The sequence below is a fragment of the Pagrus major genome, chromosome 24 (genome assembly GCF_040436345.1).
Source record: "Pagrus major chromosome 24, Pma_NU_1.0".
Taxonomy (NCBI): Eukaryota; Metazoa; Chordata; class Actinopteri; order Spariformes; family Sparidae; genus Pagrus; species Pagrus major.
The window spans coordinates 709,544-736,928 of NC_133238.1; the positions used below are offsets into that span (position 1 = coordinate 709,544).

Sequence of the window (27,385 nt, forward strand, 5' to 3'; positions counted from 1 at the left end):
CATTTGTGTCGAAACAGATGCAAGGGCTCCAGACTGCAACCATTTAGTCACATTATTGCTTCAATAGTTACAATTCGAGAATATACTATACGTATATTATTCTGAAATTGTTTATTCAGTCATGAAAACAAAGACAGTGTGTTTAGTTTGTTAAAGCACATAAAATCAGCCAATGAATATGTTTCTCTCCTGATTACAATTTTCTTCACTCAAACTATATAGTGCATCTTTAATGAGTAGGCTAACTTTCACTTTTGTGGTACTTTTAAGATGGCCATTGCATAAAAGTGAGCTGTCTATTCAGTAGAAAAACACAAATATTTTTGAAACTGCTGCCGCATAACCAGAGAAAACAGAGAAAGGAGGCTGTGTTTTTCCCCAGCTGGTATCAAACAGCATGGTATTAAAGCTAAACAGGCCACCACATTTGGTTTCTGAATACATTTTATTAGAGAAATAGACAAGACCCTGGTTCATTTTTGCTCATCACCACCTTGTTTTAAAGTTTCATCAGTTTTTTAGCCTCTCTTTTGTTGAGATACAAGTTTTTTTCTCCACCAGTCATATGCTACTCCCAATGTTCACTTAATGATGTCCCCATATAGAGCTGTACTTATCCTGTTGATTGATGAGATTGATACAAGCATTGACCCATGTTATGAAGGGTTAAGACATTGGAGAAACAAGCCAGGATAAGAGAGAGAACACAGCTGCCTTTGTCTCTTTAACAAAGTTGCCTGCACATGATGACCTTGTAGTGAGCGGTATCTGTCTGTGGAATGATAGCAAAGTGTGCCTTAGAGGAACTCAAAGTAGTGCAGAGCAGTGCAGGATGAGACAGGAAGAGAAAAGGAAGAGGGAGGGTCTTTCCACAGGGCGATGTCTTCACGGATTGGAGGAATCGTGTTGCCAACGAAAGGAGAGCCAAAGTCTAGACCACGGCCTCCTCACCTTTTTGACCAATGAGAAGTTACAACACCTCAACTGCAAAAATATAACTGTTATTGTAAAGTGAATATCTCCATCTTTTTCTGGGCGATGGGTTACAGAGTAACAGCAATCCGCTGACTGTGGAGAAAGGTCCATGATCATGCTTGCTTAATGATACAATTCTAAATAAATAGTTAAACGGAACGTCGTTGTATCCCAAACACACCGCCCGGGCAACGAAGGAGTGGCTTCGTAAGAAGCATTTCAAGGTCCTGGAGTGGCCTAGCCAGTCTCCAGATCTCAACCCCATAGAAAATCTGTGGAGGGAGTTGAAAGTCCGTGTTGCCCAGCGACAGCCCCAAAACATCACTGCTCTAGAGGAGATCTGCATGGAGGAATGGGCCAAAATACCAGTAACAGTGTGTGAAAACCTTGTGAAGACTTACAGAAAACGTTTGACCTCTGTTATTGCCAACAAAGGGTATATAACAAAGTATCGAGATAAACTTTTGTTATTGACCAAATACTTATTTTCCACCATAATTTGCAAATAAATTCTTTAAAAATCAGACAATGTGATTTTCTGGATTTTTTTTTTCTCATTTTGTCTCTCATAGATGAAGTGTACCTATGATGAAAATTACAGGCCTCTCTCATCTTTTTGAGTGGGAGAACTTGCACAATTGGTGGCTGACTAAATACTTTTTTGCCCCACTGTATATTCTATCAGCACAGTCAAGTTGAGACAATCAGAGTTTAGAGAGCGAGCGTGCCGGCTCCCCCTCTCGAGATCTTTCTGTGCTCTTTGTGTCTGTGGATGCAGGCTGACAAAAATCTGATTCAACAGCCCTGCAGCCGCCAGATGAGTGTGGGGGGCTGGGAGACCTGTTGGGATGGCCAGTGCCCATTAAGTAAGAATAAAAAGATGCATTGTAATGCTAATGATTGTTTGGCCTCTCTCACCGCCCAAGATATGCAGAGGATGTTTATGAACACACATTTATAAACTGATTGCACCCCCTTATCAGCTGCCACTGCGTGCCGATGCGTCTTGTAACCACCCACACTCAGTGAAATATTTAAACCGAATACTTCAAGTATAAAAATGATCATGGGCCGAGCACATTGAAAGATTATCTACCATATCATGATGTCATCAATAATATACTTCAGCTTTTTGTTTTTAAACAATATTGCATGAAAGTTTAAGTAATATGGCCAGGGAATTAATAACAAACTGTATGTGCAGCACTCGTCTGACTTAATCTTCAGTGGTACCAGGACAAACTTTTACAGTGTAAGAGCAGTTTTCTTGTTTGTTATTGTAGTAATATAAATTTAATTTATCATGCTGTTAGATTACTTTTAGACCATGCTGTCAGGTGCGTGCAGAAATCCGAGAGCTAACAGTTTTTTGTCACAGTGAAAATGTTGTTTTTGGAAGGCTAAATGCCAACAAATATGGATTGAAGCCAAATATTTTGTGAGGTAAGACATGTTGTGGATTTTGGAAATTATTACATCAATATTTTTTCTATACATTTCAACTTTTGGTGGACTTTTGAACACTCTGAAGTTACTTCACGTGACTTTTGCAGATATGCAGGTAGCCTAAATCTGTCCGTGGAAACTTTTTATGTATGTTACTTAACAACCTTGAGCTAGATAAGCATTTCGTGTTTATGTGTGCAGTATTTATCCAGCTTGGGAAATCCCATGACCTCTGGAGCATTCAAGGTGGACTAGATATAATCATTGCTTCACCAAAAATTGCTCTCATGTGCCTTCAACATTTGCGGGAAAAAAAATCAGCAACTGAAATGTCTTTGTTTTGCATAGGATTGCATCCGACTTGTGTAATCCAAACATTTCTAATAATTTTAGAGCATTGAAAAGTCCAAAAGTCAAAATATATTGAAAAAAGATTGATGTAATAATTTCCAAAATCCACGTTTGTAACGAAGTATTCTGCTTCAATCCATATTTGTTGGCGTTTAGCCTTTCAAAAACAACATTTTCACTGTGGCAAAAAATTAATTTGCTCTTGGATTTCCGCATGCACTTGACAGCGTGGTCTAGCAGCATGAAAAATTACATTTATATAACTGCAATAATAAAGAAGAAAACGGCTCTTATACTATAATAGTTAGTCCTGGTACCACTGCAGATAAAGTCAGCTGCTCAGACGAGTGCCGCTCAAGCATTTTTTTCCCCTTTCTGTTAAATCATTAATTCTCTGGCCATATCACTTTCACTTTCATGCAGAACTGTTAAAAAAAAAAGGTGAAGCATAATATTCATGACCTCGTGATATGGTAGCCTAATAATCGTTAAATATGCACTGTGTGGGAATCACACTCTCACACACGTATTATGTATAGGTTAGGGTATGCCTATGATACAGTAAGAACAGCTGATTTCACGCTGAAGTAATGCTTCAGCTTCCATCATCACTGCTCCTCCTGATGGATAGATAAACCATTGCAACTGGTTTCCACACATGGCACTTAGGGGTGTTACGACTCAGCCCCACGTTCACTACGTCATCATGGGGGAACTCATCCCAGTCAAGGACTCGACCAGGTCTGAACACTGACCAACAGCTGACTGGTTAGGGCCCCGTCATGGAGGAACGGGACGTTTTAAGAGGCTGCATCTTGTTTTTTAATATCATTATCCTGTGAAAAACTAAGAGCAAGATTTCCGCTGGTAATGTTTTGCCATGTAAAAAAGAAGAGAAAAAAATGAAAAATACAATGAAAAGAAATTCATAAAAGCAAACCCAACATTTTGCAATCAATCAGCTGCTCCACTCCCTCAATATACACAGATCAGGCATAACATTATGACCACCTGCTCCAGCACGTCTTACAGATGCTCGATCAGATTGGGATCTGGGGAATTTGGAGGCCCAGTCAACACCTTGGGCCCTTTATTGTGTTCCTCGAGCTGTTCCTGAGCAGTGTTTGCGGTGTGTCAGGGCACATTGTCCTGCTGGGGGGCCACTGCCATCGGGTAGTGTTGTTGTGATAAGGGGGTGTACTTCGTCCACAACAGTATTTGGATGGGTGGTGCGTGTCAAGTGGCATTCACATGAATGCCAGCACCCAAGGTTTCCCAGCAGAACATCGCATTGTGATGAGATGATCAATGTTATTCACGTCACCTGTTAGTGGTTTTAATGTTGTGGCTGATCAGTGTATACACAGGTATTGTTAAACACGTTTGTTACCAAACAAGCGAAGCCTGTGTTGCCCCACTCCCCCCAAGGAGAGAAGGAGGGAGTGAGAGCAGGCAAGAGGTGACCCATTGGTGGTTGTTATTATTAGGGCCCGAGCACGAATCTCGTGTGAGGCCCTATTGTATCTGTAAGGATTATTTTTTTTCTTTTTCTTTTTCCTTTTCCTTCCATTCCACTGCATATTTGGCGGCCTGAACATACCCCAAAACTCACCAAACTCAGAACATACGTCACATTGGTGTGCTGCTATTAGAATTCAAAATGATTGGGGGTGGGTGTGGCCAGGGGACATAACGTCGCGTCATGTGACCAAAAACTTGTATCTGTAAGGATTATTAGGGCCCGAGCAGGAAACCTGCGAGGTCCCTATTGTTTTTCGAATGATTACTATTTATTTATTAGGGCCCGAGCAGGGAACCTGCAAGGACCCTATTGTTTTTGTAGTGATTTTATTTTTTGTTGCATATCTCCACATTGCTTTGTCCGAATTACATGAAACTCAGGTTATTACTTCCCCATGAGCCCCTAAGACTCTGTGCATAATTTTGAAAAAATGACCACTAGGTGGCGCTTTTTAAATTGAAGTATTTTATATCTCCACATCGGTTGCTCAGATTAACACGAAACTTAGGACACTCATCGCCAATGCCCTGCTGAGGATAACTGTTGAAGGTTTTACCGATCCAACACTAGGTGGCAGTCTGGTGGCAGTCTAGTTTAATATTTGGCACTGTGCCTGCACCATAACACTTATGGATATGAAATTATTAGGGGTGGTATAGACCGGCCCCTGTAACTCACACACCAAAAATGACCAGCAGGTGGCGCTATTATCAACACAAAACAGTTTTTGGCTAATAACTCCCACATAATATGGCACACATTGTTTAACCGTATATATACGTGTTCCCTGCATACAGCTGAATTGTGTGATGTAGGCCACGCCCACTTTCGCGCTAAATTTCCATTTGCAAATTCGCCAAAGGTCACAAACCTACTTTTTCGAACTCCTCCCAGACAATTTCTCCGATTTGCACCAAACTTTGCACACAGCATCTGTGGACCATCCTGACAAAAAGTTATCAAAAGAATTGTGATAGTCCAAAAAACGCCCGAAATATAAAACAACAATTTCCTGCACATTGTGGTCAAACAGACAGTCTTCCATATCTTGATGAAATGCAGTCCCATTCACACTGAAGTTTTTTTAATTGTGTTCCATGGCCCAATGATGGTTTGTGAAAAATTTGGTGCAAATCGGCCAATAGGGGGTGCTTTTATTGCTAAATGACGAAAGAACAGCTTGACTTCCTTCACTTTTGATCCCTCAACGGAGTTGTTGCATGAACAAGCCCTGACAGCAGCATGCCACGACAGCACCATGCCCCAACGCGCGTGGACTGGCCCGTTCATCGCTGCTTGCAGTTTCAATTAGGGCCCGAGCAGGGAACCTGCGAGCATATCTCCACATTGGTGCGTCCAAATGACATGAAACTCAGGATACTACTTCCACCTGAGCCCCTTATGCTCTGTGCAAAATATTAGGCGATGATCACTAGGTGGCGCTCTTTAAATTGAAGTATTTTATATCTCCACATCGGTTGCTCGGATTAACACAAAACTTGGTACACTCATTGCCAATGCCCCCCCGAGGACAGCTGACAAAGGGGTTACCGATCTGACACTAGGTGGCGCTCTGGTGGCAGTTTCATTTTAGATTTGGCACTGTGCCCACACCATAACACTTATGGATATGAAATTGACAGGGGTGGTATAGACCGGCCCCTGCAACTCACACACCAAAAATGACCAGCAGGGGGCGCTATCATCAACACAAACCGTTTTTGCCTAATAACTCCCACATAATATGGTGCACATTGTTAAACCTTATATCTACGTGTTCCCTGAATTCAGCTGGACTGTGTGATGTAGGCCATGCCCATTTTCTCGCCAGAGCTCAATTTGCAAATTCGCCAAATGTCACAAACCTACTTTTTCGAACTCCTCCCAGGCAATTTCACCAATTTGCACAAAACTTTGCACACAGCATCTGTGGACCCTTCTGACAAAAAGTTATGGCATCTGTAACTCACAGACCAAAAATCACCAGCAGGTGGCGCTATTATCAACACAAAACCGTTTTTGGCTATCAAATAAGACATGCGCGCACAATAACGGGGCAATGGGTCCGGGTAAGGAGCACGCCCCGACAGCAGCACGCCCCGACCCGCGTGGACTGCGAGGGCCCGTTTAATTATTTTTTGTTTTTCTTCTGCCAAAATGATCGCATTTTTCACTACCTGAACATGGACGAAAACGCGATTTTATTTGGCAAACACATAATCTATAGTCTATGGTCGTCGTGAACTTCCACCACTAGGTGGCGCTATAATCAAGGACAGTGCATTTTGGCTCATAACTCCCACATACTTTATCGCACATTCAAAAACCTTATATCCACGCGTTCAGTGAATTGTGCTGAATCTCCTGATACAGGCCACGCCCATTTCCGGTTACCTAATTTTTTCGCAAATTCGCAAAATGTCGTAAACCTACTTTTGCTAACTCCTCCTAGGCAATTTCACCGATTTGCACCAAACTTTGCACACAGCATCTGTTGACCCTCTTGACACAAAGTTGTAATAGGAATTTTGATATTCCAAAGAATACTCAAGTTATTGAATAACAACTTACATTTTGTTCCAAACAGACAGTCTTGCATATCTTGCCGAAATACGGTCCCATTACCACTAAACTTTTGGTAATGGTGTTCCATGGCCTGATGACGGTTTCTGCAAAATTTGGAGCAAATCACCCAATAGGTGGTGTTTTTATTGCTAAATGATTGAATAACAGCTTGCCTGCATTCACTTTTGATTGTAAATTCAGGGTTTCTCCAATAGAGGGCAGTGCTGCATTGCTAATGGATACAAACCTCTGTTTGAGAGTCTGTAGGGTCAAACAGTGTAGTTGTCTCATTATTTGTTCTTCATGTATATTGCCGGGAGTTCTACGCATTTGGGCGTACTTTTTTAACCCTGTAAGACCCACTGTTGCAAATATACAACATCACTTTTAACAATTCTAAAAAAAGGCCTGCAAATGTTTTTTTTTTCAAGACCACATTTACATAGTTAATGGGTCCTATTGTTTGTCCTCACAATGCTATTGGATAGAATAAGTGTTTATAGGTCCGGTCATCTGGCCATGAACTCACTCTACCTGCAAACTTTCCGTTGAGCTCATTTCCTTATTTTGCATGACTGGATTTGTCAGGATTCAAGTAAGTAAAATTCCTTAAATATTTTTTTTTGTGTTTATTACAATGTCTAGAACATGTACATATTTAGTTATTTTGGAAAACATTCATCAAATTTGATTTAGAGCTTGTTATGTCTATGTTGCAATTCTACAACATTGGGTCAGAGTGTTAGTCAAAATAGCCTGTGCTCCTTACACATTACATAAGGACACTGCACTTCTCACATGGTCACAAATTGAAAAAAAATGTAGTAGAAATTTAAAGTGTTAGATGATTCATTGTAACTAAGCTCTAAATGTGCTTTTCTGTTAAATTTTTACTTAGTTTAGCTTAGACCATAAATAAACACATGAATAAATTGTATGGGGTATTTGAAACTCCACCATCTATAGCAGTATTTGAAACTCCCTGTATCTTTGTAGTTTTTTAGGGCCCGAGCATGAATCTCGTGCGAGGACCTATTGTATCTGTAAGGATTATTTATTATTATTCTTTTTCCTTCCATTCGACTGCATATTTGGAGGCTTTAACATACCCCAAAACTCACCAAACTTGGAACATACAGCCCATCGGTGTGCCGCTATCCGAACTCAAAATGATTGGGGGTGGGTGTGGCCAGGGGATTCCATAGCGCCACCTAACGTTGTTTTTCCCCGCAAACTTTTTCTCGGATCGTCTTGAAATTTACAGGAGTCATGGGTCTCAAGGATTTAGGCTGGAATTATTTTTGTCAGAATTTTAGCTGCAACAGGAAGTCGGCCATCTTGAATGGCGTGCGGCGGATTTAATTTTTCCGACGCATTTTTCGGGACTTTAGGATGTTCGCAGACTCACCAAATTTGGCCCGTAGCTCCTTACCCATGAGTACGTTAATTTGATACCACAACTGCCCTCATGCGCGCCACGACAGCTCAGTAGTGCCCCCTAACACCCCCCTTATGGGTTTTCCCATTCTTTTTTTTTTTTTATGTCTATGCCTCGTACTTTATTTAACTGGTCCAACAGATTTAACGCCACAGACTTCACACTCACTATATATCATCTTCAGACCTTGATGATGACACCTTGTCAAAAGCTTTCGCCTCCGTTATTCCTGGTGGGCGGGGCAGTGCGTTCAATTGCGATGACCCCCTTATGGCTTTTCCCATTTTGTAGGTACCCATTTCTATGCCTCGTACTTTAACTTGTCCTACAGATTTAACACCACAGACTTCACATTCGCTCAGTAGCATCCTTAGACCTTCAACAGCCTGCGTTGTGCTTGGTAGGCGTGGCAGTACCGTCAATTTCGATCCTTCGCCATCACGCAGGAAGTCCTTATAACTTCAGCATACAATGGCCCATCTACACCAAATTGGTCACACATGTAGAGGGGCTGGCCCTGAATACGTCTATGCATCAATACTGTGTTAAGTAAAAAATTGGCTCCATAGCACCCCCTGGAATATTTCAAACTTGAAGCCCCGCCTCCTACATGCACATACATGAACTAAATTCGGTATGCTTATGTATCATGACCAGACGCACAAAAAACCCTCTTGGACCCATACCCTCAGTCCAACGGAGCAGTAGTGCCCTCTAACGCCCCCCTTATGGCTTTTCCCATTTTGTACGTACCCATTTCTATGCCTCGTACTTTATTTAACTTGTCCTACAGATTTAACACCACAGACTTCACAGTCACTACATATCATCCTCATACCTTGATGATAACACCTTGTCAAAAGCTTTCGCCTTCGATATACCTGGTGGGCGTGGCGGTGCTGTGAATTTCGATGACCCCCTTATGGCTTTTCCCATTCTGTACAGACCCAAATGTCTATGCCTCGTACTTTAACTAACTCGTCCTACAGATTTAACACCACAGACTTCACATTCGCTCAGTAGCACCCTCATACCTTCAACAGCCTGCGTTGTGCTTGGTAGGCGTGGCAGTGGCGTCAATTTTGATCCTTCGCCAACACGCAGGAAGTCCTTATAACTTCAGCATACAATGGCCCATCTACACCAAATTGGTCACACATGTAGAGGGGTTGTCCCTGAATAGGTCTATGCATCAATACTGTGTTAAGTGAAAAGATGGCTCCATAGCGCCCCCTGGAATATTTCAAACTTGAAGCCCCGCCTCCTACATGCACATACATGAACAAAATTCGGTACGCTTATGTATCATGACCAGACGCACAAAAAACCCTCTTGGACACATACCCTCAGTCCAACAGGAAGTTTGCCATTTCCCTTCAAAGTCGATCCTTCGCCATCACGCAGGAAGTCCTTATAACTTCAACATACAATTTCCCATCTGCATCAAATTGCTCACACATGTAGAGGGGCTCGCCCTGAATACGTCTCTGCATCAATACTGTGTCATATCCATAGCGCCACCCACTGGACACAGGAAGTCACTGAATATGTCACTGTTGTGTTTTCAGTGACACGGATTCCAGTTAGGTAGAAACCTTTCCACAGACAACGGGCGAGCACACATCTGGCTGCGTGTCCTCCGACGGCGCCACAGCCCGACGTACGTGGGGCGAGGGCCCGTTTATCGCTGCTTGCAGCGTTAATTATCATTATTATTATACTATTAGTATTATTAATACTCATATCTCAATTAGTAAAGCTGTTATGCAGTCGAGCAGAGGTTAAGAAATCTGTTTTTGTAGCAGTGGCATTATGAACTCTAGAGTATGAGTAGTAACTCCAAAGTAACTTTTTTTCAGAGAGAGACTTAATGTATTGCAATTTAAAGCAACATTTACAAGAAGGCACAAGTGATTTAGGATTTGCCAAAGCTGTCTCGCAAACGTCACATTCCTTCTCACTCAGCACTTGTGCTATTTGGGGGTCTGGGGATATAGCAGTTATGAGTTGCTTATTTGAAACAGACGGTGTGTTCACAAACTTCTGCTCCTAACATTGACAGTATAAGAGAATCCACAAATGCAACTTGTATTACAGTGTGCCACATGGAAATTAGTGTGTAATCCATTCTGTCTGTTAATGTGGCTTCTTCTTGTTTCACAGAGGAAATCCATTGAGTTGATGGTCCTTCAATCTAGCCCAGGACACATGTGTAAACACTGCTAAAACAATGCAGTGATGTTGATAGGTTTTCAATATAGTGGGTCCCCAGGACCTGCTGGTGGTCATTTGAGTGGGTCTTCGGGAAATTTAATGGGTCGCCAATAAAATGTGTGATTTCAGACCAATTTTAGTATTACATTTGTGTTTGATGTTTTATGGTTATAATCACAGTTATATTCATGTATGTTGAAAATGTATCTGAAAATTAAACAAACAAACAAATGACATCCCAATTCTGAAAATAAAACATTGGCACATCAAGGGCTGGGCCCTGAAAGTTGAGGAACCAGTCAGTCAGAGTACATCACAAAAAAAGGATAAAACACAGAAGCTTACGAAAATGCCCAGGGATAAGAGCTTAATGACAAATTATATATAAAGGGAACCATAAATATGCAAGTGTGACGGGAGTCTGAGGCTGGAGGTAAAACATACTGATGTAGGCTGACAAAGAACTTTAGTGTGGTTCTAAACTGAAAAAAGACAAATAGTCGGGTACAGCCCTATAACATCATCCTGATACAGGTAGGTGGAGAGCTGGATTAACAAGGTGGACAGACACTCTAATCACCACCAGCGCAACGTGAAGAAAGAGGTTTACCATAGTATCTGAGCATACAGTAGGTGATAGAAAAGTTAATATTGTGTCTCTCCACGGTCATTACCTCCTTGCTGCACTTCAAGGGTTGGGTCTTTTTCCTTCTCTCCCCTCTCTCTTTCCTCTCTACTAGCCCACATATACACACACACCTGCAAACATCCACGCACAGTGACCAGATCGTTAACTTTGCCTTTACAACACTGTTCCGCCATAGGGGATAATAGTGTTCAGCTCTGCGTGACACCATACTGTGATTTGAAGGCAGGCGCGATTCAACAATTGTTTTATTCTTTAGGAGGTTTAAGTCTTGTGGTCACCTGCTGACCTGGTGTGACGTATGCACCAAGCCCCAAAGAAGAGTGCCAGGCTTTAAAAGCCAGTTTTCATAGAGGCCAAGACATGTAATTACATTGTCATGTGACGCACTGTGGCCCAAAATGCTTTTTCCCATAAGCTCACATCAGGGTTCAAGTTATAATCTGAGTTTTGTAGGGTTCTGTAATTAACTAATGTTAGGGCGGATATAACAGGTCAACAGGTGCATTCTGAGTGGCTGTTCAACTTTTGGTTTTACCATCTGTCCTAAGTGATCCGATCACAAGTGGACAGTTTCAAGGCCACCAATTCACACCTGGCACTAACATATGACTTGACATGCATCTTCAGTGCCCTCTTGTGATCGGATCTCAATTCCCCGCTCTACAGGTGCATCTCAAAAAATAAGAGTATCATGGATTTGCCAATTTTTTCCCCTAATTTAATTCAAAAAGTGAAACTTTCATATATTCTAGATTCATTACACATATGGTGAAATATTTCAATCTAATTTTTTTTTCAATTTTGATGATTACGGCTTACAGCTCATGAAAATCATAAATCCAGTATCTCAAAATATTGGAATATTTCATAAGACTAATCAAAAAAAGGATTTATAATACAGAAATGTTGACCTTCTGAAAAGTATGTTCATTTATGCACTCAATACTTGAGCCCCATTCACATGGCCCTTTCAGTGAGGGAATCATGCGCCGATTCTCCGCATCACCATCTGTATGAAAGTTACAGATGCGGAGAGGGGGGAAAGTTTCTCTGCTGTTCTGATCCGGTAGAGAGCCGCAGCAGAAGTGATACCGCAGTTATACTCTTCGTCACATTTCTGTCGGAAAAACAGCGTCTGTCCCAGCCAGGTGGATCCTGCAGTTAATTGGATGATTGGTGACACAATTCAGAGCAAAAAACTTTAACTCACATGTCTTTGTCACCTTCCATTATTGTGTTACTGTCTCTGGCGACTGTGAGCCCTCCCAACCGAGGGTCCATTGTTTATGGATGCCGATTATGTAATTATGTAATTTACTTTCCACAATGCATGATGGCTCAAGATCTCAATCACAACACATTATAACTGCATCCATATGATATAAATAGTCACCGGATACATGTTTAGATTAACAGGTGGAAACTGGAGGAAAAACACATTGAAAAAAAACACGGATGTCACGCCTCTTTTGGTTCCGCAGCGCTGGCGTGCTGTATGAATTGACGCACTGGAAGAAGACAGAAACTCAGGGCCCTGATGTGTTCACTGTAGTCTGGACTGCTCACATGTGCCACCTAGTGGTTGTTGGTGCGCACTGCAACTAATGCAAAATCAGCTGGATAAAATAAACTAATGCAAAATCAGCTGGATAAAATAAAAGTCCCCCCACCTTTTCTGCCGTGCCCCGTGCCACGACTTTTACGCCATCTAATGGCGTCATCTGAAAGGAGAGACATCTGTATTTTGATCTCCCCTGACAACCATCATCATCTTACTCATGTTAGAGAGGTGTAAGCGCACCAGCTAGAGTTTGTCACTACAGTTGTAATATAGCAGATTGAAAGATAAGTTATATACATCAGAGCATCTTTCTGCAGCTCAGCAGAAGACAGCATGGTGGAATATATTGAGTGTCATCTGCATGTTAGGTTGGTTACCTAATTTTTAAGATGGAACGCTGGAAAGTAAATAAACAATGTAGCCCTCTTTTACTCTCCGTGACAACAAGCTTATCATACTCCTTAATGTTAAACGTTAACGGTGAAATAGTGCTAAAGATGACTTTTCTGATTGGAGATAATTCATTGAAATAATAGTTTGGAATTACAACAAAGCTGCAGTATGAATTTCATGGCTAGCTTGATAGAGAATGAGTGGTTAGAGAGCAATGGCATTCACCACTTCCAGACTGGACTACTGCAATAGTCTCATCTACGGTTCATTATCCAAAACAAATCATAATCCCGTCATTTCAAACCTACCAACACACTGAGGCAGAAACTTGTCAATCCGAAGAACAAAACACCCAGGTATAAACGGAGAGTGTAGCCAGGACTGCACAGATTTGTACATTGGGGAGACAAAACAACCTCTCCATAAACAAATGGCACAACACAGGAGTGCCGACTCCTCAGGTCAAGACTCTGCTGTCTACTTACATCTGAAGGAGAAAAAGCATTCCTTTGAGGACAACAATGTAAACATCTTGGCCAGAGAAGATAGATGGTTTGAAAGAGGAGTAAAAGAATCCATCTATGTCAAACTGGAACAACTGTCTTTGAACAGAGGAGGTGGCCTACGACATTACTTATAACCCACCTACAATGCAGTACTGAGTTCTCTCCCCAGACAGCTTAACAACCATTCACACCTGGGCTCACCTAGCCCTAGCAACCCACATGAAGGCCAGTTAATTCAACGACCCACAAGTGGCCCTAACATCTCTGAAACTCAAGAACTCACATGTGTCCTTAACGACTCTGTAAGGAAACACCCACACAGATTTGAAAAGTCTGCAAACCAGTTAGTTAGAACTGAAGAACCCTCTTGAATGAGAGGTGAAACGTCTTCAAGAAACTGAAACAAGTCCAGTTGCCTACGATACAGCACTCAGAATTACCATGACCTGGATAAATGAGAACCTTCATCAACATCATCCAAAACACTCAAGAAACTACAAAATATCCAGAATTCTGCTGCTCGTCTTCTCACACACTCTCCCACCCGTGACCATATCACCCCCGTCCTTCATAACCTCCACTGGCTCCCCATCCCCCAGCGTATCCGCTTCAAACTCCTTATTATCACCTATTGTATACTCGCACTGTCTGACAACAGAAACTAAAAACCATATGTAAATGAGAACAACTATCCTATGAGTTTAGCTGTATTAAATCAAAGTATAAGTGACCACAGAGAGCAGAAGGAGACTAGCACATAGGCTATACACAGAGCTGACGCCGTAACCTATGCAAGTACCCTATGCCATAGTGAGCATTTATACATGTGTGCTGGTGTGACTGTGTTGCTGGCAGCAGTGAGGGGATTGCCAGCTGCACTTTCCCCTTTAAGCACACCGACTCCTTCGGCTCACAGCTGTATCTCTGGGCTAGAGAGAGCGGACAGACAGAGTGTATGCAGGGAGGACTCTCTCTCCATACAAACCCAGCTTGAACAACTTGGTTTTGGCAAGCTGGCATTTGCCACCTGGCTGCTCGTGGGCAGGAGCCCCGGGCCCCATAAAAGGCCCTTTGGGGCCCCCAAAATGCCCTCTTTATATTTTGTCCCCATATTTTATTGTTTTTATAAAAATCTCTTCATAATAGTAGCATCGGGATGTCTAATTTGATCAATTACTCATGTTTTGACGGTCTTTCTGCCAACCGTGCACCCCCTTTCAGTCTGCACTACATGGACTATTCCATGTTACGCATCACGCTCATCACGCTACACGTATGCGGAAATGATTACGGCGTAAAATCCAAAACAGTAAATAGCTGTAAGAGAGAGAAGAGATAAATCGAGAGAAATGAAGCGAATATACGAAAGCGGGTCACAGAAAAAGAAGAAGAGGGACCAAAGGCAGGAGTTTATTTCAAAGCTGCCAAAGCTATCGAGTTTTTTTTACAGGAACTGCGGTGGCAGCAGCGCATGGCGCAGCGGCGCATTTGCTTCTGGTGAGCTGGTAGATGTCTTGAAGAAGGTGTATTTGGATTGCTCAAGCATAGCTTTACCAGTAGCTCTATACCACCAGATAAATCAGTCTGCAAGGTATAAACTGCAAGTGGAATAACAAATGTCAAGTCTTTACTAATATTGTATAACCAAGGTCATATGAATGTTTGTTCAGAGTTGAAGAGCCAAAATTATCTTGTCAGTGAGAACATGCATTAGTCAGGGTCTGAAGAAGATCAGGAAAACTAAAGTTGAAACAAATTCAAATCTATTTGCACACATCCATGCCTTAGGACAATATGAGAGTTTGCAATATCCATAGAAAAGAATGTTTAATCCAATATGGATTACACTGGCCGAGTGTGATGGAAAAAAGTAAGAATAGTGACTTTTGTTCATCCCTTGTATGGAGTATCTCATTATGCGATATAAGGTACATTAGACCAGTAGAGGCAGGGGCCCCCAAACAGTGTGCGAAATCAGGGTCCCCATCTCCCGATTGATGCACAATACCAATCTAAATTTTCTCAATATGCAGTAGGCCTATAACATTTCAACATATCATGGATGCAAGCAAAGACAATCAATCAGTCTATAGCAATCATCATAGCAATTTGACTGTACAGAGATTCTGTGAGGACAATTGTAATTTCATTCATCCACCACCATCTCCTCATGTTGCAAATATCTGTTCTATTCCTTGAAGCTGAAAACATCACAGTTATTGCCTGCCAATATCACACAGCTACTGAGGTGGTGAAGACAAACATTCCACAGGCCACTGGTCCAATCAGATACCTGATGGCCCACCACCTCCAACATTTGAGGAAACAACAAAACGACATTGATTGATTATGGTAATTTAAAGAACATTCAATTGATGAGCAACAGCTCTGGTGGACATTGCAGCAGTCAGAAAGATAACTGCTGGCCACTCGTAGCACTTCTGGCATTGTGTGATAAAACTGCACATTTTACTGTGGCCTTTGCACTTATGAATCTAATCATCATGCTCAAAATTTGAAATTAGTCTCTTTTGTGCGCAAAAAAGGCTTGTTTACTTCAAATTGTGAAAAATAAGAGCAAGAACCAGTGTTGATGTGTTGTGTTTATATTTTTGTTGAGTGTCACTTTTTCAGATAACACTGAAATTATGAAAAACATAATTTGGTCAGTCAGGCTGTCTTTCCCACTCTTTACCAGATGTGGTGCAGTTTAGTCATTTGCCAACTGAAAAGATTTTGTTGTTAATTTTTTTGTTGTTCACGTGCTGTGGACAGAGCTTTCTACAAAAACAACCTGGGAACGCTAGTGTTGACATTCATTAGATGATATAGTGTGGACTTAGCAGATATGCAGGGCTTACCTTCATTTTTTTGGCAATTTCTGTCTTCTGGTGCAGAATGTATTCAAGAATTGCCTGTTTTTCATACAAGTATCCATCGGGACTGTGGACAGCAACAGAAATAATACATACAATGTTTATGTATGTGGTTTCATGTTAAGGTTGTTTACAAGGTTGTACAGCATGTTTGTATGATTGAGTGTGACAGTATGGGCTCTATCTTATGCCTGGCCCAAAGTGGTGCACTTTGCAGCGAAAGTGTCACTGCTAGTTTCAGACAGACACAGTTGTCATTTTCATACCCAACACCAACATTGTGTAAATAGCAAATGTGCTTGTGCCCCTGGGTGTGTTGGTCTTAAAGCTATAGTTGGTAATCCTGTTCAGAAACACTTTTTGTTATACTGGGTGAAATGGTCCTTCCATCCTGAGAGTAGTCAATACATAATGTGTTCAGAAAAAGGAACGAAAAAAATCTGACCTCTGTGGCAGCTGCAGGCCTGTAAAAAATCTGACCAATCCCTGCCTCTCGGTCCGAGTGGAAAGAACCAATCAGATGCCTTCATGTCTCGTCCTGCCCACGCCCCCCTCTGTCCCTCCCTCCTCCCTGCGTGCACTCATCACGTGTCACCGTTGCCGGAAATATTCAGCACACTCCATACCGAGTTAGCAGGAGAGAACAATGGCAGAGAAAATGCAGCCAAAAGTAGCACTTCCAGCGTTACTTGTAACGGCTCCCCCGCTACACAGGCTAAGAAAAGAAAGCCGGAGGCAGAAAAGGCTGCAACGAAAAAGGCTTTGGATAAAGCCAGAGGGAAAACCAGAGTCAACATCAGTTCAGCTTTTGAACGGTGGAGAAAACTAAGGGAGCTGAAGGGCCTAAGAAGTGATGCAGAAGTTGCTGTCTTTCTGTTGGACAGGTAATTATTTGTTTTGCTTCGGGGGGATTTGTTATTTTCATGAAAAATGTAACGTTAGCCAACTTAGCTACTTGTGTAGCTTGTATTAGCCCAATGTTAACATTAGCTTCTCTGCTGGTGTAAGCCAGCAATGTTACAGGCCGTCGGTACATACTGCTTATCTAACTTATAGGATCTGTGCTTCCTGCATGGAGCATTGAGCGTTTGTACTCGACACATCTGGTGGTATATGAGGTAGTTTGGTTGATGTCAAAAATGTGCTGAAATACTTGGCTCTCCTGTCTGCTTTCAACCATTTTAAATGTTTTTCAATAAACGCAGTAATGTCAAATAGAATTCTATTTTTGGCTTCTAAAATAAAGACTTTCCACGTGCTAAATTGCGAATGTTAAGGGAGAGATACACATACTTTCTGCTGGTGGAGGGTCGCTTCAGGTAATGTCATTAATTTTTTCTTTCTTAAAGCAGCATTTCATCTACCTGCGTCTCACCCGCTATAGAGAGCCGAAGTCACGCCTCTTCCGGTTTGCCCAATGCGACCTTATTTCAGTAAAACCTTTGTCTGCTAGTGAAAAGAGAAAGACAAATCATTTTTTGAATAATTTTCTTGAATTGTGCCATGAACATACGTTTGTCAATTAAAAAGATAATTTTTCAAGTCAAGATAGTCACAGTTTGTCATAAATAAAGTAAAATACCATTTAGTTTTGTGTTAAACAGCTCAATGACTTACAGCACATTGCAGAACGTGCGTCACCAATACGGCCGCCTGTTTGACACAGCAAAAGTACTAACAAGAGGTGAGAATCACTGTAAATCTGGCCATATTGACAACTGCAGTTATGTGAAAGGGTCATGTGTTCTGTGAGCAAGCTAATATAAAGGGACCAGCTCCACAATGTTTAAGTTACGGGCTTTAGTGACTGTTCGACGAGATGTTACTAACGCAACTGTGTAGTCTATAGCCCCATTCCCACTGCCCTTTCAAGTTGGCAATCATGCACCGATATTCTGCCTTGCCATCTGTGTGAAAGTTACAGAGGTGGAATGAGGGGACGGTTTCGCTCCACCTCTGATCCACCACCGGAGGTAGTAACAGAGTAGCAGCAGAGGCGAGACGGCATTTGTGTGAATGAAAAAGTCAGCAGGGCGGGACAGGGGTGTGTCAGTCTGATGGTGTTCACAGTCTGACAACTAAACAGATCCTTCACTCATCAAATAAAAGAGAAATGTCCCACACTTCAACCCACCAAGCAAAGTTACAGGACCAAACAACAGTAATGTGGTAACGGTAGTGTCTTCAGCATTGTATATGAGGAAAAAAATACTGCATCCATACATGGAAAAGCCTCTTTCTTCCCGTCTGTCCTACCGACTCTTTGTCTCATTTCTTCCCGAAAAACAGCATCTGTCCCTGGCAGTGAGAGCCAGGTATCTGCCGCAGTTGAATGGCCTTGATTATGTGACCTGATTCAGAGCAAAAAACTTTAACTCACCATGTCTTTATCGCCTTCCACTACTGTGTTGTTGTAGTTACTGTTTCTTGAAACTTGTATTGAAAATAATCACTGCGATGGTGAGCTCTCCTGACAGAGACTTCAGTGAACTTACCTCCAGAAAACAGCCTCTCTCCTTGCGAGTGAGAGCCAGACATGGTCAACTATTTACTGATGGTGATTATGTGATATCATTTAGACCAAAAAACGTATATTTGTCACTTTTCGCGACGCAATCTTAATCACAAGACTTTATAAAAGCATCCATATGATTATAAATAGTTGGCAGATATATGTTTAGATTAAAGGTGGAAACCCGGGGGAAACGCGTAAAAATAAAACTTGTCAACTTTATGATGTGAGCCGCCAAGCCTCTTGGTTCCGCAACGGCGGCATGCTGTATGAAATGACACACAGCTTTATGCTGGCACTGCTTGGTTCAGTGTGAACAAACAAAGGCAGGGTAAAGGCGAGCCTGCTTTGTGGCGATAATGCAGAATCTCTGTGAAAAGGGATTATAATTACGTATTTTCACAGTCTTACATTTCATTAGTTTTATGACAAACTGACTTTCAACTTTCTGAAAGTTGAAAATGTATCTTTTAAATTGACAAACATCACATGCGTAATTCATGGCACAATTCAAACGGGATCATTATTAGATTATCTTATCCACAGTTTAACTAACAAAGACAGGTCTAATCTGTGTGTGTGTGTGTGTGTGTGTGTGTGTGTGTGTGTGTGTGTGTGTGTGTGTGTGTGTGGGTGTGTGTGGAAAGAAACATACGTTACCACAGGATCCTGGCAGGGCTGCAGGGACAGGCAACAGCAGTCAAAGTCTTTGATTGCATCTTTTCCAAGTCGAATGCTCTGTGTTCCGTAACCAGATGCCGCTGAGCAAGACAAGAGCCATAAACATGAGATAGAGTACTGTAAAATTATACATGTAATGCTGTGTATATACACTGCTCAAAAAAATTAAGGGAACACTTAATCGTCACAGTGTAACACTAAGTCATTCACGGATATCAAATTGTCCGAAGCACAAGTGATTGTGAATCAATTTCATCTGCTTGGTGCAAATGAAACTTACAACAGGTGCAATGGAGAGGCAAAATCAAGACAACCCCCAAATAAGGGAGTGTTTTGAATGTGGAGGCCCACAGACTCCATGAGGGTGGCATGAGGGCTCGACGTCCTCTAGCGGGACCTTGCAGCACTATTCAGCTCAATTGGCATTCGTGGGAGAACACCAGAATTGGCAGGTCAGCCATTGGCACCCCGCTCTCTTCACAGATGAGAGCAGGTTCATACTGGGCACATGTGACAGGCGTGAAAGAGTCTGGAGGCAACGTGGCGAAGATTATGCTGCCCGTAACATCAGCCAGCATGACCGGTTTGGCAGTGGGTCAGTGATGGTCTGGGGAGGCATATCCTTGGAGGGTCACACAGACCTCCATTTCAAAGCCAACGGTTCCCTGACTGCTGTTAGGTACCGGGATGAAATCCTCAGAACAATTGTAAGACCTTACTCTGTTGCAGTGGGCCCTGAGATCCTCCTGGTGCAGGACAATGCCCGGCCTCATGTGGCCAGAGTGTGTAGGCAGTTCCTGGATGACGAAGGCATTGATGCCATTGACTGGCCTTCTCGTTCCCCTGACCTAAATCCAATTGAGCACCTATGGGACATTATGTATCAGTGTATCCGATGCCACCGGGTACTGCCAGGATCCCCAAGGACACCATCTGCCGACTCATCAAGGGCATGCCCAGACGTTGTCACAAGTGCATACAGGCATGCCTTGCGGGGGCCATACACACTATGGAGTCATAATATGAGTTGCTGTAATAAAATTCAGCCTGTTATTTCAATGTTTTACCTTTTTGGTTTCCGTTGATCGTTGACCCACATTTTGTTCTCAACAAATTACACAATGTACATCAGTGAAGATTTTCAACTTGAGTAATTCGTTCATCAAGATCTGACGTGTGTATTTTTTTAAGTAGTGCAATTCTGCATTTTCCAATCAACTGAATGTAACACAGGTGGACTCCAGTCAAGAGGGAGAAACATCTCAAAGATGAAAAAGAGAAATGGGAGGCACCTGAGCTAAAGTGTCATAGCAAAGGGTCTGAATACTTATGTCAATGTGATATTTCAGTTTTTCCTCTTTTTTTTATTTTACAAAAAATTCTAAAATTCTGTTTTTTCACCTTGTCATTATGGTGTATTGAGTTTAGATTGACGAGGGGGAAAAAAATAATTTAGTGAGGTATGAGACTGCGGTTTAGGCGAAGGTAAAATCCAAAACGTTTGGTTGTTCCCTTGTAACAACCACTGAGCAGGTGAAAGCTGATGCTTCCAGCAACATATTACTATGGGACCGCCTTGAGTTGGGGCATCAGCTATTATTTCAAGTTCTCCGCAATCCGGCTGTTGCGCAGAACTGACAAGCGTTCAGGTGCGCTTTCAGCTAATGGGAGAATGGAGTTTCAACCTGGGGAACTGTAGCAACCAGGGGGCACCTCCTAGACACTTGAGTTTACACTCTTTTCTTTGTTTACCAGGCTATGTTAGTGCAAGGAAACCACATGTTAGGCTTTGGTCTACATGCAGACTGCTCTATTGTTAAACCCATGTGGTTAGGTCCCAACATACATACACACACACACACACACACACACACACACACACACACACACACAGTTCAACAAATTATACAATGTACATCAGTAAAGATTTTCAACTTGAATAATTTGTTCATCAAGATCTATGTGTGAATAAAGTGTTCCCTTAATTTTTTTGAGCAGGGTATATTCCCTTCAACTTTAATCACGTAAATGTCTGAACTGATTACACTATAAACAGCAAAGACACGTTTGATGCGCAGATCACATTTATATCTGCAGGAAATCTGTGGGGTAGGCAGTCCAGTTCATAAAAATAAATATGCTGGGTGTAATAATACACTTCATTAGTGAGGAAAACGTTACATTACCTGCACTATAAGAAATGACACAAGTGTGTCTCTCCGTTAAGAGAGGTGTGCAGAATTACACATGTAGCACATCAGTCTAACTTAAAAAAAAACTTTAAATCTCTTGACGATTATTAGTTCTGTGTTATAATGAAAAAAAATATAGATAATGACATTTTCGACAAGGGGCTGTGTGCAGACAAATTCATTCAGCCGGCATCAGAAATGGGTGTCACTTCATGTGACGCTTCAGAAAAAATAACATTTAATTTCTCTTAAAAAATATTTCCTCGTTTCCTCTCTCCTCCCATGGTTTTCTCGCATCTTTCGATGAATCCGGGATGGGAGGCACTAATATGCAAGGAAAGCAAGTGAGGGAAACGTGGATGCAATTTAGGTGAAATGGGATGTACCCTGTGTATTGTTATGTTTCACGTGTGATCACTCAGTTTGGTCTTGTGCCCCAGTTTAAAGCACACCTCAAGATGCAGTCAGAGCTTCGCAGCCTGTCACCTCGTCAGCTCCTCTCTTCTATCCTAGTATGTTTCTTTTTCTCTTTCTTCTCCCCCATAGGAAGAGCATTATACATTCCTCCAGACATGCCATGTTTGTTTACTACGGAGGTCAAGGGAACACTCTATATCGCCTCTTTGAGGACTTAAGCTAGTCTCCTCCTGCTGTGCGTAAGAGCACACATTGAGTATTTTCACTAGGGATGGGCATTTGTGCCAGCTGGGGCACTGCGTGGCGTCTTCCTTCGCGTACATTTGTTGACCATGTGTATGGCCTTACAGGGAATGACATAAGCCACAATAGTCTCTGGAGTAAGCATTTGAAAAATGCTGCATTCAGAAACTAACGATACAGTGTATAAATGCACGGTTACAGGTTCTATAAAAACAAACTTAAAAGACAGAGAAACCTTCCGTCTGTTTTATTTCCAGCTACCTACACCACCTACATCGAAATTATGTCAGAGAGACACTGGAGTATAAAGTATCAAAATGGAGGGTTAGGAATATTTCATGCCATTGGTCAGCAACAGTCTAAAGTGTATTCTTTATTTCTTCACAACAGAAACTTTAACAATGTCTGACAATACATACATTACATTTGTTTTTTCAAATGAGTTCCCAATGTGTATTTAATTTTTTTTAAGCATTATTTATCATATTGGCCTTGTCTGTACTTGCCTTGCCAAACATAATGTGGATTTAGTTTAGTTTCCCAAATAAAATGCTGGAAACATTAAAATTTTGATTTAATTTTTTTCCCCGAACAGATTGATCAAAGTAATAATTGACAAATTCATCAATTACCAAAATCATACTAAGCTGCAGCCTAACTAATTTAATTGCAAATAAAAGTTTGTGACATGTAATTAAGAAAGCATTTATTATTATCATTGTTATTATTATGAAAAATGAGTATCGTTATACACCGATGATTGCAGGACAAGTCACCATCGTTTTTTAATTGTTTTCTAGGACATTTTAAACGCTAAAATACCATTAATACCTACGTCTTTTTGCCTTTGTTGGGCAACAAATCCAACACTGGAGAATAGATGAAATATAGAGACATAGGCCTACGGAAGAAAAAGACGATCGATTTTGACTTAATGGGAACTTAAAGAGTCGGGTACTTAAACGCAGGGGTGGACTGGCCATCTGGCATACCGGGCATCGTCCCGGTGGGCCGTTGACCCAATGTGGGCCGGTCCGGTCCGCTATGTTTTTTATTTTCTTCTCTAAATTCCCTCCAATTGGGCCGGCCAATTGGCTACAGAGGGCTAGCAGTGTGTTACCAGCATCGACACATATAATTGGTCTATTGTTTGTCATTGTCAATCAATCATGGCCTGACAGTGCTGTCAATCACGACACGAACCAGGGTGGGGCGGGACCTCGATGGACGGGCTGCTGCTGAGCCAGTAGTAACGTTAGTGAGTAGTAGTAGTGAGCGTCTTCGAAACTGTCGTGTCCGCTACTTGAAAATGGATAAGAGGAAGAAACGCCCTGGTGGTGCTGAGAAACAGCGATTAAAAAAGTTGAAGTCTCTGGAGGTGGAGGCTTCTAAATGTGCGAAGTTGACGGACCTTTTTGGTGCCAGGACCAGTGACACCAACCCGCCAGCAGCCACAGGTGCTGCTGCGCCAGGAGATGAGGGAGGAGACATTTCCAAAACAAAGTAAAAAACGTTTTTACATTGAATGTGATGCGACCTAACTAACTGCATACTGATGAATGCAGCTGCCGCTAATGCTAACGTAGCTCCTCAGGGATTGAAACCGTTATTTTTCTAACTTTGACAATCTAACATGTGGCAGCATATTAGCCCAGAGTTGAAGGGCTGTGACTGTTGGTAGTTGTGGTTGATTTTGTTCAAATATGCCAAATTGTGATATTATGGGTTATTATTGTTCAGATGATTTAGCTACGCTACCTAACAGATGCTAATGTCAGTGGTCTCTTGTTGCCATAGCAACAGTAAACATTCACGTGGCCTGATGAGCTGTAAATAGAGATGCAGAATCAAGCTGAGATACTTTGAATTTTAGCACAAAATACAAGTAAACCTGTAGGAAATAATAAGTTTAATTTGCAATATTTACCATTGAATTTATTGTAATCTTTTAATTCATTTATTGTTTACTGAGGTGATAACTATTTAATAGGTATAATTTGTGCGTAACTTTAATTTGTGCGTAAATGTGTTACTTTTACTGTAGTTTTCAAATGGCTGTGTATAGTGTTGTCTTGAGCATTTTCAGGTCACAAAGATCTGGCTTTTTTGCATTGGAAAACACTAGTAAAGTGTCCTAATGAAAACACGACAAAGCCATTTGACTAACTTGTTCATAAATGATGGTGTCAGGACTTTTTTTTATGACACACACATTTTCATTGATATGAATACTTGGTTTTGAGGAATGACCTCTATTTTGAGCATGTGACATGCTTTTGCAGGTTATCAACAAGGTTTTGCAGTTTGTACTAAAGGTGTCACCACGTCACAAAAAGGCTACTTGGCTACATATACTTGTCAGTACACAGATACTGAGTACAAGTTCTGTTTGCCATTTCTTGCAGGTCACGAATTTGGTGAGCTGGCTGGCTGCGGACGAGGAAGTAGGGCAATACATACTTGTGCACATACACGTATATGACAATACATATCTATTCAGACCTGTAATTCTTAGACTTTTTCACACAGCTATAGATTTTTATTTTTTTTTCTATTCTCTATTTATGGTTTCATAATGACTGAGTCACCATTAATACAAATGAGTTCCACCTCTAATGCTGCTACTGTCAGTAATATGTTTCTATTTAGATTATTTGTCAGCATATTTTGTTATTATTGTCCCTGTTTGTCCTTATCTCCCTGTCTCTGTCTCTTTGTCTCTCTCGCTCTTTCTCCCCCCTCCACCCAACTGGTAGAGGTAGCGCCCACCCTGAGTCTGGTTTTGGTTCTTCCCGTTAGTCTCGTCCCACACCTTGTCATGACATAACTTCTGTTGTGACTTGACACTATAATGAACAAAGATTGATTGGTTGATTGCTATAGCTGTCAATTTTAGACCTTGAGTTCATAGCTACGTGCATTATTTGTTAACTGCTATCTAGGAATATGACTCTCCTTTGTAGTATGTGTGAGAAAGGACGCCGCGAGATTTGTGGACTTCTACGCGGTGTCCGCTGATAATGTAGTGGGCTGGTCTGGACAGAAAATGCCAGGGCTGAATTTTTGTCCCAGTCCACCCCTGCTTAAACGGGACGGAGATGGTGGACAGTTAACTAGCTTGATATGATTCTTACCTGTATCTTTCTTTTTCTCGTGGTATGTGTAGACTGCTCCGGCCGTGCAGTTCTTTCCATGGCGAGTCATTGTTCTGGTCGTTGTTGTTTTTTTTCCTTTTTCAAATTCGGTCAGCTAGTTAATCTAGAAGCGCTGGGAGGAAGAATAGTTGTGTTCATGTTGCTGTGAGCATTAATGCCAGCATGTTAACATTAGCTGCTACACATTCAATTACATTCACATAAACATTGGGGGGAAAACGAGATTTGGCTGATTTTAAAGAAAAGCTCCATAACGGAGTCATTACCAGAGGTGGTTAGAGAGTATACTTGAGGAAGAAATGTGTTTCACAGGCACCAGACCACCGACACAACAAAGACTTCGTCGTCGTCTTGCGTTTTTTTCTTCCTCTTCCTCTGCTGCTGCTCGCGGCTGCTGCTGCTTCCGCCCTCTCCTTCTTCTTTGGATTTGTGTGACAAACGGCATCCTCCTGTTCAGCAACATGCTGCCGCCTATAGGGCATTTTTGTTTTCAGTCCTCTTTTTGGAGCGATTCCTGATAATTAAATCAAAGCAATTAATGTTAACTTTATCTGGAAAAGTTACTACTTTTTTCAAATAGGCATACAATACAATGAATTCATTGAGAAATCCAGTATGAAATGTACAAACTTAACAATACTCAGTGTTATAATTATTAATAAGTAATTATTAATGTAGGGTAAAAGGAATGTTGCTCTATGTTCGCTGCTATGTTCATACCAAAGCTGCCTTCAATTTGTATAGATGACGTAAAACATAATTGGGCGTTCTTACCTCCAAAAGCTTCCCTCTTCCATGTAATATTAAAAGAATATCCTAATGAAAGTATTAAAAGACTTAGAACAACAACCTCACTCTTCCTCACTTCAAAATGATGAATGATAGTTTCCCCTTAATGTTTGCTTATAATGAGTGACTTTGATGAAGATTTAATATTGATGTATATATATATGTGTGTATATATATATATATATATATATATATATATATATATATATATATATATATATATATATATATATATATACATATATATATATATATATGTATATATGGATGGATGGATGGATGTAACAAATTAAACTTTTTTCATTTACTCACCTTAGCCTACATTTTCATTCGAGCCTGACCCCGATATATTGGCTGGCCGATATTAGCCTATCACAGTTATATTGTAACGGCTTATATGTTGTTTGAAATGTCCTGAAATGAATACAAATTTTCAGACATAATAAAGACGAAAAGATGCTTGAAGTAATTTATAGAGGTATTTATGTTATATAGTGTGTCATGGTCCTGCCATTTTGTTTCATTATGTGTGTGTTTTACAAGCGTTTTCTTGTCTTGTGTTATCTTTTGCCCTTTCTCCAGGTTCTGTTTTCTCTCTGGTTTCCTTGTGGTCCACACTTGCTCTGCATCTCCCTCTTCAGCCTTTCCCTCCTTCTAGTGTTTTTCCATTCCTTTCCCTCACCTGTCCTTTTCCCCGCCTCACTCCAGCTGCACCTCATCTCCTCGTTAGTTTTGTCTGTATTTAAGCCTGTGTGCTTCATTCTGTCTCTGTGTTACCATCCTGTGGTCCGCCGTTTTTCACCTGTGCCTGTTCCCTCCAGTGTCTCCCTCTTTTACCTCATGGTATGTTTCTGGTTTTTGTTCCTCTTGTTTTTACTTAGTTGTACTTTATTTTTTTAG

At 41.4% G+C, this 27,385-nt stretch overlaps 1 protein-coding gene across 1 annotated transcript in view; it reads right to left on the reverse strand.

Moving 5' to 3' along the window:
• nosip (nitric oxide synthase interacting protein) overlaps window positions 1–26,106 on the reverse strand; it is a 58,807-nt gene extending 32,701 nt beyond the window's left edge. The window contains exons 1-4 of the mRNA XM_073462231.1: window positions 25,963–26,106; window positions 25,676–25,808; window positions 19,664–19,769; window positions 16,482–16,563 (exon numbers count right to left, since the gene is read on the reverse strand). Coding sequence (XP_073318332.1) covers window positions 16,482–16,563; window positions 19,664–19,769; window positions 25,676–25,745 — 258 coding nt within the window. The 5' untranslated portion in view covers window positions 25,746–25,808; window positions 25,963–26,106. The remainder of the gene's footprint in view (window positions 1–16,481; window positions 16,564–19,663; window positions 19,770–25,675; window positions 25,809–25,962) is intronic.
• Between the last annotated feature and the right edge of the window lie 1,279 nt (window positions 26,107–27,385).